This window comes from Thunnus thynnus, chromosome 20 (assembly GCF_963924715.1).
Source record: "Thunnus thynnus chromosome 20, fThuThy2.1, whole genome shotgun sequence".
NCBI classification, from domain to species: Eukaryota; Metazoa; Chordata; class Actinopteri; order Scombriformes; family Scombridae; genus Thunnus; species Thunnus thynnus.
In genome coordinates this window covers 11,151,487-11,165,195 of record NC_089536.1, presented here as the reverse complement: position 1 = coordinate 11,165,195, position 13,709 = coordinate 11,151,487, and the positions used below count along the sequence as shown (strand labels likewise).

General features: G+C 38.9%; 2 protein-coding genes across 2 annotated transcripts; both read left to right on the top strand.

The window, feature by feature from the left end:
- The first annotated feature begins 202 nt into the window (after positions 1-202).
- Positions 203-5,026, top strand: rgrb (retinal G protein coupled receptor b). Its single transcript, XM_067576748.1, has 7 exons — positions 203-655; positions 1,312-1,468; positions 2,266-2,387; positions 2,901-3,054; positions 3,274-3,391; positions 4,240-4,353; positions 4,555-5,026. Exons 1-7 carry the CDS (start codon positions 580-582, stop codon positions 4,693-4,695), a joined length of 882 nt encoding a protein of 293 aa, XP_067432849.1. The 5' UTR covers positions 203-579; the 3' UTR covers positions 4,696-5,026.
- A 5,472-nt stretch (positions 5,027-10,498) lies between these two features.
- Positions 10,499-13,519, top strand: LOC137172374 (probable vesicular acetylcholine transporter-B). Its single transcript, XM_067576768.1, has one exon. It carries the CDS (start codon positions 11,153-11,155, stop codon positions 12,719-12,721), a length of 1,569 nt encoding a protein of 522 aa, XP_067432869.1. The 5' UTR covers positions 10,499-11,152; the 3' UTR covers positions 12,722-13,519.
- Positions 13,520-13,709: the final 190 nt, after the last annotated feature.

The following is a 13,709-nucleotide window of genomic DNA, read 5'->3' as shown; positions in this document are numbered from 1 at the left end:
AATAACTATAGAACAGAGTGATGATACCCTGTTTGTATATTTAAAGGATTACACTGTAATCTGCTTTGATCAAAGTAAGTTTATGCCAATTTAGGATCATTTGGAGTTCACTACTCCAAATGATCACATCTAAAATTCAGCCTATCCAGTAACTTTGCCTGTAGACAACATTTCCCATGATCCAATTCTCTTTCCTTATCTCACACAATAGCTGAATTAAGTGAATTTGTGGAGGGAGAAGGTGGACTCTCGACAAGAGGTTTCTTGCAGTAAAGTTTCTCCAAACGACAAAAATCACAGCTGATCGCTGAATCCGCAAATTCTCCCTGCTTTTAGATCAAAGAATTGCGCAGCAAATGCGCAAACTTTCTGCAACCACAAACTTGCAGAAAGTTTGAAGGAGGTCTGCTCGTTAAGGCATTCTTCGGGGGATTGCAAAAGGGGTTTACTAAGATTAGTCTCTTCATGCTTTTTCACGTGAAAGAGCCTTTATAAGGCGTCATTTTGTTGGAGACGGTGGTGCGCTAAACAACAAGAAAAGGACTTTTTTGCAGATAGTTGAATTTGTGCATTTTCAACATGGCAGCGTATACATTACCGGAGGGATTCGCAGAGTTTGATATGTTTACTTTTGGCACAGCGCTTCTCGTTGGGGGTAAGTGGACTGAGACACAGGAAGACATTATTTATACAAGACTTAAAGGGACAATTCACTCTGTAAAGATTTGTTCAGATGACAAAAGCGGCTCAAGTTCTAAGATCCCAATCATGCGCTAATGTATTTAGTTTTCTCACCATGAAGTTTGAAATTCAGCAGTTCTTTTGCGAAATTATTTTGACAACCTGTGTGGACAACTTTACAGGCCCCAGGCCAAACCACTCAAAGTAAGACCCAACACTGGTTAAGCCTAGTCTAACTTCCACCTGCTGACTGTTCATAGCCTCAAGTAACGTTTTCACATTGCCAACAGTCTAAAACCCAAAATATCCAGTTTTCTATCATATATGGCAAAGAAAAGAATGAAATCTGTTTTCTTGAAAAACTGGGATCAGAGAATATTTGCCAAATTTGTTGGAAAAATAACTCAAATGACTAATTGATCATGAAAATAGCTGCTAACAGTTAATTTTCTGTTGATTGACTAATCACGTAATCGTCTAATCATTTCAACTCTTACAGCTACATTTAAAAAAATCCATTTTAAATGTAGTTCGGGGCCTTGATGTTTACTTTGAGGTGTCAGGTTTTAGGTTAAAAAGTGGTTAAATATCATATCAGAGATCAAAATTTAACTTTCTTTACGTTTTCAGGAATGCTTGGATTCTTCCTCAATGCCATCAGCATCGTGTCTTTCCTCAGGGTGAAGGAGATGCGGACTCCCAGTAACTTCTTTGTCTTCAATCTTGCTCTGGCTGACATCAGTTTGAATATTAATGGACTCACAGCTGCTTACGCCAGCTATCTCAGGTATTAGATACAGATACAGACATGCTGACTTTTTCAAAGTTATCTTCCTTCCACAAGAACTATTTAACATGGTGTGTGTACAAATTTTGAAGCTTTAGTCAATAAAAAAGGCTTAGCATTTGGAATTAACCACTGGGTGACCTTTGGGTGTCATAATGCAATCCACTTTATTCAGGGTGTTAATTTCACATTTTGCAACACAACTGGTAGGACATTACTGAAGAGGAAACGCAGAGTGAAGAAAAATAAAGCAATATTTAAAATAAGTTTTTGTTTCTTGTTTCAATTTCCTTTCTACTGTAGTTTATTCAGTAGTTCTCAACCTGAGCATCAGCAGCAAAACGTTTTTTGTGTATGTTTCATCATGTATGTAGTAAGCACTAACTAATTTAGTAAAATGCACCATGTAGGCACAATGTAAACTAAGTAAACACTTGATTTTAACTGAAGGGCCTCAACAAAAATGGCTCCTCAACATCAGGTAGCTGCATGTAAATGTTGCCTCAAGGATCCTTTTATTTCACTTCATAATGTGCTTTAGTGGTGAATACAGTATTTACAAACACATCTGCAGTTCACTCAGTAATGACAAGCTAGTTGCCTCATTGTGAAACTGGAAGTGGACTGAAACAATCTGAGAAGGGAAAATAAATGAGAGTTACTCTGAATCATCTGTGTAGAATTCATACTGTTATTTTGGGACCACCATGTTTTAAAAATTGAATCAATCTGCAGCCTGATATAGTCCTATAATAACACAGTTTATGTTATATAGAGTATTTCTTTGTCGTCTCCAGATATTGGCCATTTGGTCAAGAAGGATGTGCCTATCATGGCTTCCAGGGGATGATAGCAGTCCTGGCGTCCATCAGTTTCATGGCTGCCATTGCTTGGGACAGATATCACCAGTACTGCACCAGTGAGTACAGTGAGGTCCAACCCACTGACCAGAAGTGTGGAAATACACCAAAATATATTTTGTTTGAAGTCTCCCAAAAAAAATCTACCAAAAAAAATGAGATCATTTGTAAACGAAGTAATAAAATCTGCACTTATACCATACATTTTATGTTATAGATGCTTATTTGAAATTAATTAATTGAAAATTTTTGGTCAAACCACAGTGAACCCATATATTACTCAAAAAATTAAAACCAAAAGATAGATACTGTAATGAATGTATGACAGCAATTTGGAAAAGTGTCAGAAAATGTTGAGTTTTTATAAGTAAAGCAGCAGAGATTCTGTCACACCTGCTCTTATTTCTGGTGAAAAGCATAAAAGTTCAGCAGAAATATCAATATGTCAACATGTGTCATTACCTACATCTAAACCAACAAATTAAACATTTCTTCTCTTCAGAAACAACTTTAAATCATAATCAAATGTCTGCTTACATCCAAATGACATGACGCATGTTTTTAATCTGTAGGACAGAAGCTCTTCTGGAGCACGACCCTGACAATGTGCAGCATCATCTGGATTCTTTCCATCTTCTGGGCTGCTGTTCCTCTCATGGGATGGGGCGTCTATGACTTTGAGCCAATGAGGACTTGCTGCACACTGGACTACACCAGAGGAGACAGGTAGAGAATACAACCAAAACTGGAATGTTGGCACAGACGAAATGGCCAGTTTTCTTTTGTTTTCATCGCAATCAATTCATACTACAATGTCTATAGTTAGCAAAAATGATTATTTGTGACAAAACTCATCCACAACATTTTTAGTAAGTTTAACAAATGGTATCAGTGGCTACATTTATTTACCTATTACATATTTTCCTTTTTGTCTCTTTTCAACAGGGACTATGTAACCTACATGTTAACTCTGGTGCTGCTTTACCTGATGTTCCCAGCTTTCACCATGTGGTCGTGTTATGATGCCACCAACAAACACTTCAAGAAGATCCATCACCACAGGGTAAATGTGCTGCAGTGATCTCAAAATTCATGTAAAGGAATTTTGTCATGTTTTGTTTTATGGATGTTAAAACTAGATTTGGTTGAGAAAATGCACTTTTATGAATGAACTTTGTTTTCTAGCACAACTGTGGCTGCTATTGTCACATGCTAATGTTTCTGTGGGGATTGACTCATACCTTGCCTGACAAATGTGCAAACTTAGCCAGAAAGCAACTTAAATATTAAGAAAATCCTAAATTGGCATAAAATCAACACAGGAATCATGTTTCTGTCCATTTGATGAATGTAAATTCCAATATTCACTCTGTCTTAGCTCTGTTTTTTAGCCTCTACCAACTCCTGAGGAGCTGCTAAATGCTCCACTATGTTCCCCAGCTTATTTGCTACTGTGTCTGTTTGCTGTCGGGTGCTGGTGTCGGGAGCAGGAAGTGTAAAGTGGCTTTTTAGACCTTTGTCTCCAAAAACAGCTGCCTGCTGTGGCCAAAAATGAGACTATGAGAGCGCTGAGAGTGAACCAAAACAATAAAGTTGCAGTCAGAGAACTAAACAATGAGCTGAAACCTGCTATAAAACTCCATAAAGCTGCAGAGTCAGGTGATAATCCGCTGTAGGTTCATCACTACAAGTGACACCTCACCAATGTTATTATAAAAAATATTGATTATAGCTGCTTTAAAAGGCAGATTTTTTAAAACCACACCCACAGATAATATATGATATTAGATTCTAATCCTAACTTTGTTTCCTTATTTGCAGTTGTATATTGTTGACACTGTCATCAAACCTGTAAATCTACTTCTTGCCAGGTGTAATATCAACAGTAACATAATTAACTTTGTTTTCCAGTTTAACACCAGTGTGCCGTTGAGGGTAATGTTGATGTGTTGGGGTCCCTACGTCCTCATGTGTATCTACGCCTGCTTTGAGAACGTGAAGGTTGTATCTCCAAAGCTAAGAATGGTGAGCACTTACTTTGTTTTAATTGAACTGAAACAGTTTGTGGGGAAAATCGAGGGATAAAGGATTTTTTTTAAATTTCTACAATGTTATGATAAAAATAATTTAATTATTATAGCCAAACTGCAAAAATAAGACCCGAGTTGTAATAAACCGGAATTATCCTTTAAATCAGGCTCTTAAAAAACATGTTTCTGCTTGCAGTTGCTTCCAGTCATTGCAAAGACAAACCCCATCTTCAATGCCCTGCTCTACACTTTTGGAAATGAGTTCTACCGAGGCGGCGTGTGGCACTTCCTCACCGGACAGAAGATTGTTGATCCGGTTATTAAGAAGTCAAAATAAAAGGAGACTATGTTCTGGCAAAGCAATCCCAAAACATCATTTGTTCTTACGATAGGTTCCTCATACTTTTGATGAGATGTCACCATTTAGTTCTGTGTAGATATATTTTCATAACATTTGGACAGTAGATCAAACTCAGGAGGAGCTCTATGTTTGGAGTCGCCACCGTAGCCTCTTACTGGACCTATGTAAATCTACAAAATGTGTTGCAGGTAATTTATTAATTTTCAAATGTTGCATTCTCTCCCCAGGAATTTGTCTTTAACCTGCACTGCTCCTCCACCCGTGTTATACTGCTTACAATAAATGCATTGTGTTGCTATTCTTCTTATATGCTCCAACTACTTTAAAATGGGGTTTTAACCTGAATAACTGAGCTGCTGTGTTAAGAAACCTAAATTCTACAGTTGACCAGCATCGAGAGACGTCCGTTCATGGCACAGCAGTCTCAAGCATTTACTAAGGAGATTAATTGATTGGGTTTTTGTAAGGAAGACAGTTCAATGTGATGTAACTTCTATATATAGTAAAAGCATTCACTGTGTTAAGACAGTATTACGCAATTATAGTCAACACCTGATCCAAAGTGAACTTAATCACATTTTAGGTAGCTGCCTATTGAAGTGCAACAGATAATTAAGTTGGTAAAAATCTCATATCATCATATGTTGGAGCTACTTATAACTTCAAATTCTCCTAATGGAACTTAATAAGCAGGGTTTACAAACTACATATTGCTCTGAGAAAAAAGAACAAATGCGCAGCCCTTACTTCACAGAAAATGAACTTTGTCTGTATTTCTGTTCATGCACATGATTATAGGGATCAAATATCAAACGTGGAGGGTTTCAATTAAGATCAATCTTTGAAAAGTAGGTAGATAGGTTGAACAATAGATTAAGTGTTTGAGGAAATTTGAGGAATCTGAATAATTCAAACCCTGCTGGCACAGACCAGTCATTGTGGCCACTTTAATTGTAATAATAATACCTCATGAAGCTTGTCATACTCGTTTTCCCGGATTATATGCATGCTTTTCTATCTATACTAAATGTGAGCCCCCATTTACAACAAGCGTTACAGTCGCATGTCAGTGATGGCACTGAGCAGAAAAGACTACAGCACTCTGATCTTTGAGCTGCTAAATACATGCACTCCAGAAATAAGCCACAGTGAGACAAAGTCTCTGTCACACTAACCTCCGAGGCGACTGACGTTCTCACCAGGCAGTCGTCAGCAGGTGAAATCCTCTCACTGTCACTGGTGCTGGAGGAGGAGTCGGCCCTAATGAGCAGCAGTTATGGAGGTTCAGAGGGTCCTGAAATAGTGCTGTTGTCGGCTTGGAATAGAATAATAGCACTTTGTGGTTAACTCTGGGATTGTGGTGTCCAAGTACCAGCATGTAGCAGCCATGATACATCCTCTAATGATGGTATCACTTAACACGATCAGTGCACTATTTTATTAGAGGATTACACAAAGAAGGGAGTGAAAGGAAAGTAGGTGTGTGTATGAAATGGAGGGTTTTTTGTGTTTTTTTGGCATTAACTAAGATGGAGACTGAAATCTTCAATTCAGAACCAGTACTTCAACATAAACACAATTTAGATAATTAATGGCACTGGAAAATATATAAACACTGAAAAAACTGTTAGATAAATTCAGTAATTCACTTTAAATCAAAGTAACAGTGACACATTATTAACTAACCCTTCTCTTAATGCAGAAAAGGGTTCTACTTTACAAAGGAGCCCTGTAAATTTAGTAGAAATCTTGGGATTTTATAGACTATTTTTACATGTTTTATTTAGTCTTTTTAAAAATGTGTGTCAAAAAGCAGCTCAAAATGAGAATGTGTGAGAGTGAGTGTTGAAAGACCTCTCTAGCCAGACTTTGGCCTCTGAAAACAATACTATTTTGCAAGCGACAGATGTCAGAACACACAGACAGGTTTTGTTCATTAGCAGGTATTAAATATTGGACATAATCATGTACTTCCTCATAAACTCCGCTGCTCCTCACTCACCTGGATTGACTAAGACTTTTTCTCAGGAAAGGCTGAGGAATCCAAAAGATTAGCATCAGTTTCTTGGAAACAGTTGTGACAGAGGATGAGACTGTGTGTGTGAACTAGTGATCTAATTCGGTCAGAGCTGTAGATAGAACAAGCAGTAATAGCAACAAGCTGACAGGAAGAAAGCTGAACAACTTGTCAGAGACAGATATAGCCTCAATGAGCTCTTCTCCCACCACACTGTACAAATAACTAAATCTAAATCTGACTATAACCCTTTTTATTCAGAGGGATCAGGACTCAGATCACCATCCACCCACACAGTGAGGTGAAGATGTTCTTGGCATGTCCGTATAGTAAAGATACGTGTGTCAAATCTGTCAGAGTTGCACACAGATGGTGTAAAAAAAAAAAAAAAACATCTGTCATGAAAAACCTGACGCAGCACAAACAGCAGCACACATGCGTGCACACATGTGACATATTCTGACAGATTTAGTTAATCAGTCTGATTTTGAACAAAGGACAACAGCCAGGATTTTAGATATACTGAGGTCATGAGCGCACACCGACCCCAAACAACCAAACTCAGTATAATTTTATGATCATTTTACTTTTTTCTTTCATTTCTGCAAATTTTATCCAGCCTACATGATGGTCCAATTACTGGTAGAGATATTAAAATAAAATGATTTTAATAAAATTAATAAATCCTTCAATTTACTTTATTTTTTTACCTAATAATACTCACATTCAAAGACATCAAAATGAGCCTCAAAAACCCCATCATGTGTAATTTGAGTATTTATCAAGAGGCATGACCTCCTCAATGGTAGCTACAGTTCTGACAAACATATTATGATTTAAACTTGTCCAAAACAAGTACAGAATAACAGAAAAACTCAGCTGCTACATTTTATGTATTCTGATATTTTATCATTCTGACATTGTAGATTTTTATAGTACATGTACATTATAAATCCTATTTTTTGCAGCTGGATTAGACTTCTACAAAAATCAAAATGCATGCACTTTTAAAATGAGGATTACGGTTGAAAAGCACTTTATATTTCACCAGCTGATGGTCTGTTTATTTTATGGACGAGATGAGCTGCTGAGTTACAGTTTGGGAAAGTTAAAAAAAAACAAACTGCACATGATACACTTTACTGAACAAAACCTTTTTTTTTAAGTTGGAGCACAGAGGTCGACTTATAGAAACATTGTTTGCATAAACTGCCAAGTTAATGATCAACCTCGTATTGGCCCAGTAAGCACGATGGTTGATATTTAAGTTCCACAGTAATGATGAGCGTGTCTTCTGATCCTAATGTAAAGTAAAAGCCAGGTCAAAGGTGAGAGCTACTTATCAGAAAAGAACAAAGGTCAGTAAATCCTACATAGAACGTCACATATTACGGTCCACAGGTCAGACCAGCTGACACAGTGGAAGGAGACATGTCACATGACAGAAACAAAGACCTTATGTAATACCGTTAATGTCTGTTCATAAGCCTTCATGATTTCTTGTACACAAATGTTACTCATATTTTGAACTATATCATGGATGTGACATACTTTATCCCCGCTCTATCGTTTTTAAATTATTAGTGTGTAATCTGGATTAGATGTAATTTGCGTCACTAGTCTTTAGGCAGCATTTCTTCTGGTGTCATTATCTCATATCGTCTTCACATCACAGGCAAAGTCACCATCAAATATCTCATCCCAGACGACAAAGTTGACACTCTGGATTACATCTCTGCGTCCTGCAGACACTGGCAAATTACTGGAGTGAGTTAGCAGAGATTATCCATGTAGTCACATTTCTGCCTGTATTGGAAAAAAAGACTGTAGCATGACTGTGGTATAATATGAAAAATGTTCATGTGCCAATCCTTTCTCATTAGTGAAATTGGGCAGTTATTTCCTGTGGTGTGTTAATCCTCCTGTTGGTGATTAATGTTGTTTATTTGAATTGCCTTTTCTGCATCAAATCATCCACTGAACACACTGGAAAACACACATCCACTGCACTGAGACAATTATCCGATATTCTGTTTTATAACAGTAATCATCATAAATGTTGATATCAACAACAAGAAAACAAAACATGCTGTCTTGGCTGCAGTTACCACACATGCCAACACCTGTTATAGCTGAACTGCAACACAAATCATATTTGGTGGGAAACATATACAGTATAAGACATTTTGTCACATGCACTAAGGCCACATTCAGTATGAAAAGTGTGCAAATAGCAAGTGGGACATATTGTGCCTGTTTTTATCTTGTAATACTGTAGTAGTGTAGTTGTAGCAGGTATTACTTGACCTATTTAAACAGAAACCTAAAGGCCAAAACAGCTTTTTTATTTAATTTATTCATTCATTTATTTTGTTTGTTTGTTGTTAAATAATGCTATAATATATTCTGCATATATATTATAGTATATTCTCTAAATGATCACAAAATCAACTAATTCAAACAAACATTTTAACAACATTTGATTTACACGTTGTCTAGTGTGCATTAAAAGACAACGTCAATGTATCCAGGAAAAATCAGAGGGTCCAGCAATGAGGAAACTTTTTGGTTTACATCTAGTTTACATGCATTGTGCCTTAGGAACATTTTGCAAGTCTTTGCTGCCCTCTACTGGCAAATAATAATATATTTAGTTGAGAAATTAAAACCTAGAAACACGCCTTTACTCATCACATGACACTGGAAATAAAAAAAGTGTCGTTTTTACACAATAAAGAAATAGGATTGTAACTGTAGCAGATAGAAAAAGAAAAAAAAACACATTAAAATTTAAAAAAAATAAAAAAACAAAGCAAATATAAAGTGAATAGGGGGCAACCAATCCGATTACACTTATTGTTATGGCAAATTATGAACTTATTTTACAACCTCATTGGCCATATAAGCAGCGAAGTTCATAGAATGGTTTTAATGCATATTGTGTGTATTTGTGGATTTTTACCACAAGGTGTCGCCGGTGACTTGTGCTAAATTTAAAAAAATGCTCTCTCCATTAACTACACTGTGTTCAGCACGATTCTATCTCATGATTTTAGAGCTTGCAATAGTCTTTATTGTTTTATTGATGTTGTTATTGTTATAGTCATATGTTGGCTCCTCGGTTACATTGAAAGTGTCTGTGAAGCTGCTGTTCCTGTCTGTCTCTGGTGACGGGAGCTGTCCACAGCAACTTGGTGCTGAAACCTCATCAGCTGCAGCAGTGGATCATTTCTGAGATCAGGCTGGCACACAGCTTTTTTTTTGCAAATTCAAATTTTGAAAAGCTTCGTTCGTAAACTACAACATTTTCCTTAAGCCCTCATTTAATTGATTCACATGAATATTTTATTTCGTTACAACGCCATGGCACTGATATTTTAGTCCCCCCCTCCAAAAAAATCTATATTTCCAGAGATTGAATGGCAAGTAGTGAGTTTATAGTTATACTACTGAAGTTTGTGGAGTTTTTAGTCTGTAGATGTGTAGTCCTACAAGGGACTTGCACCCACTGTGTGTGTGTGTTTGGTGTAAATGTGTATGGATTTGGTATTTGTATCTTATCTTGAGATTAATATCAGATTGATTTTCTTTAGGAAAAAATATCACGGCAGCTGTTTCAATTCTGCATGCGCGTATATGCCTGTACATGAGTGTGATAGGTTATATTTTTCCACCTAACATCAAAGTCCAGAGTCTCACACTAGACATTAGGAATAAGAAAGCTTTTTTTTTTCTTCCTCGCTCTTGTGGACGGGTCGTGATGTGGTGCTCACTGGCTGACTGGTTCTTATTGGTTGAAGTGTTTGCTGCCATGGTTGGAAATTAACATAAAGGAGGCAAGTGGCGAAGGGATCCACTCGGGGGCAAGCTGGTGATGCGTCACAGCTCTCGGTGAAAAGGGGAGACAAAAAAAGGGACTAAAATAGCGCCGAACCTGAGGGTTAATGTGCACCAATGGCCACGAAGTCACTTGTGGTCTCAGAGCGGAGCGCAAAAGTGCCACAGGTGACGAGGAGTATGAGCACAGAGATGGGAGCCTCTGAGTGCCCTAGGTGTTGCAAATAAGTAACAAAAATCGCTCAAAACAAACTTTGCCATGTAAGATTAGCGGTCGAAACCTCTGCACGGTGCAGAAATTCTACGATTTCACCACGTCACGTCTTGGGAGATCATGAAACAACATCGGATGTGGCTGAGGCGAGGACAAGTTGACGAAGCTGAGGAAAGCCATCTTCACCGATGAAGCAGCCAAGTTCCTCTGCGCCTCTCCCTTTACGCACAGGCGAGGTGAGGACGGAGAGCATCACTTCAAGGTAGAGAAAACACCAATGAGTCATCCGAGGTGCTGAAAGCTCGGGAGAAGACGGAAGAAGCACAACTTCTATTTCGAATCGGAAATCATTAAAAAAGCACATCATGAATGCCGAAGGGGGATCATCCGGGCTGGCCAAATCAGCCGCTGTAAAACTGTCCGAGATGGGCGAAAGAACCAAGAAGTTAGGCACCGCGATGAAAGATCCTCACCAGCAAAGAAGGATCATATTAGTGATTGTTTGCGTTGCTCTCCTGCTGGACAATATGCTCTACATGGTAATCGTGCCAATTATTCCAGACTATCTTGCTGAGCTGGAGAATGAGCAGTCAGAGCACGTCCACGAAGTGATGCATCCCAACAGTTCAACCAACAGCACAAGCCAAGACAAAAGCAACAAGGACAATTTAGATGTCCAGATAGGAGTACTTTTTGCGTCTAAAGCCATCCTGCAGCTGTTAGTAAACCCGCTGTCGGGAACTTTCATAGACCGGGTTGGATATGACATACCACTTTTAATTGGACTGACTGTCATGTTCGTTTCCACTTGCATATTTGCTTTTGGGGAGAACTATGCGACGCTCTTTGCTGCCAGAAGTTTGCAGGGTCTGGGGTCTGCTTTCGCTGACACCTCTGGAATTGCCATGATAGCCGACAAATACACCGAGGAGGCAGAGAGAAGCAAGGCGCTTGGCATCGCTCTGGCGTTTATCTCTTTCGGGAGTCTGGTGGCGCCTCCCTTCGGGGGTGTCCTGTACGAGTTTGTGGGCAAGAGAGTGCCCTTCATCGTGCTCGCCTGCATTTGCCTGGCTGACGGCTTTCTGTTGCTCACCGTGATCAAGCCGTTCTCCAACAGGACTAGAGAGAACATGCCAGTCGGCACCCCTATATACAGACTCATGATTGATCCGTACATAGCTGTGGTAGCCGGGGCGCTGACAGTGTGCAACATCCCCTTGGCTTTTCTTGAGCCCACCATAGCCAACTGGATGGAGACCACCATGCACTCCTCACAGTGGGAAATGGGACTCACGTGGCTCCCTGCCTTCTTTCCTCACGTCCTCGGTGTGTACATAACAGTTAAATTGGCAGCACAGCATCCACATTTGCAGTGGTTCTATGGAGCTTTGGGTATGGTTATCATAGGGGCAAGCTCCTGCACAGTCCCGGCATGCAAAACTTTTGGGCAGCTCATCGCGCCGTTGTGCGGCATTTGTTTTGGCATCGCACTTGTAGACACTGCCCTGTTGCCGACACTCGCTTTTCTGGTTGACGTGCGTCATGTTTCAGTGTATGGTAGTGTTTATGCTATAGCGGATATTTCCTATTCTGTCGCATATGCCATGGGTCCTATAGTAGCCGGCCAGATAGTGCACAATCTCGGGTTTGTACAACTTAATCTGGGTATGGGTCTCGTCAATGTGCTTTACGCACCAGCCCTGCTGCTGCTGCGCAACGTGTGCCAAATGAAACCGTCCTACTCAGAGAGAGATAACCTGTTAGAGGAAGCTCCGCAGGGGCTGTACGATACTATCAAAATGGAGGAGAGGAGAGGTAAAAAGAAGAGTTACAGTTCGGCAGGGAATTGCCTTCCAGTAGATGAAAATGGGTTTGACCCCTTTAGAGCACAACGGTCCGTGTCAGAGGAGTCGTCCGGTCCCGAGTACACTTAAACCGGCCACACTCTGACCGCCTCCTTCCCCCTTAAACATTCCCCTGGAGAGATTTGGATATGAGTTAGGCAGGTTATAGGCTAGTGATTAAGTACCAATGTGCAATATAAACACCCAATCACCAAATCATGATTGCGTGACCCGTTTATCCAAAGTCTTTTTTTTTCTGTTGACTGTGATTTCATTGTGTCGAACAAGTCTATGTAGCGTTTGTTATGGACGTATAACTGGAGTTTTGTGAGAGATCTATCAGCTAATGTTGACTTTGTGTGTATAACTGAGTATTGTAAAAAGGTATAAATAGATAACTGTGCGTACATGATTATATGGGACCAACTATAAGCAGCACATTCCCCCCCTTCCACAAACATACACACAAAAATAGCCTATATTTTTAGTCTCTGAAGAAACTTTTTTTACTTGCACATCAAAGGCCTGATTTTCTTTTTTTGCTCTTCGAAATTTCGTGATTTTTAATTTTGTAACACGTGGGCCTGTTTGGTATCATTTTATTTTAGATGTTTTTGTTGTTTGAAATTAAATGTATCATAATAAATGGATTTTGTACATATGTGGATATAAAGTATGCACAATGTAAATTGTTCAAACATACGTGGACCTCTGCAAAGTGTGTGTGTGTGTGTGTGTGTGTGTATGCGTGTTTTTGTGTGTGCGCGCGAGCGTGTATGTGTGAAACATTTTGTCAAGACGTAGCTAATGAAGTCAGTCTCCTTAAGATGAACAAATATGTATTCATTTATCAATTGTCGTTTTAATAAATCTCTGTTTGGATCAGTGTGACGGTGGTGATTTCCTTTTTATTTCGAGGTTGAAAAGAATAAAGAAGTGGGAGTGGATGAATGTAACGAATTCAGATTATAAAAGTTATTCAAAATGCCACATTGCTCTTCAAGAGGCATTCAAATACCATGGTTGGAAACAATATAATCTTAGTTCCATTATATTATATATGAAAAATAATTAAACT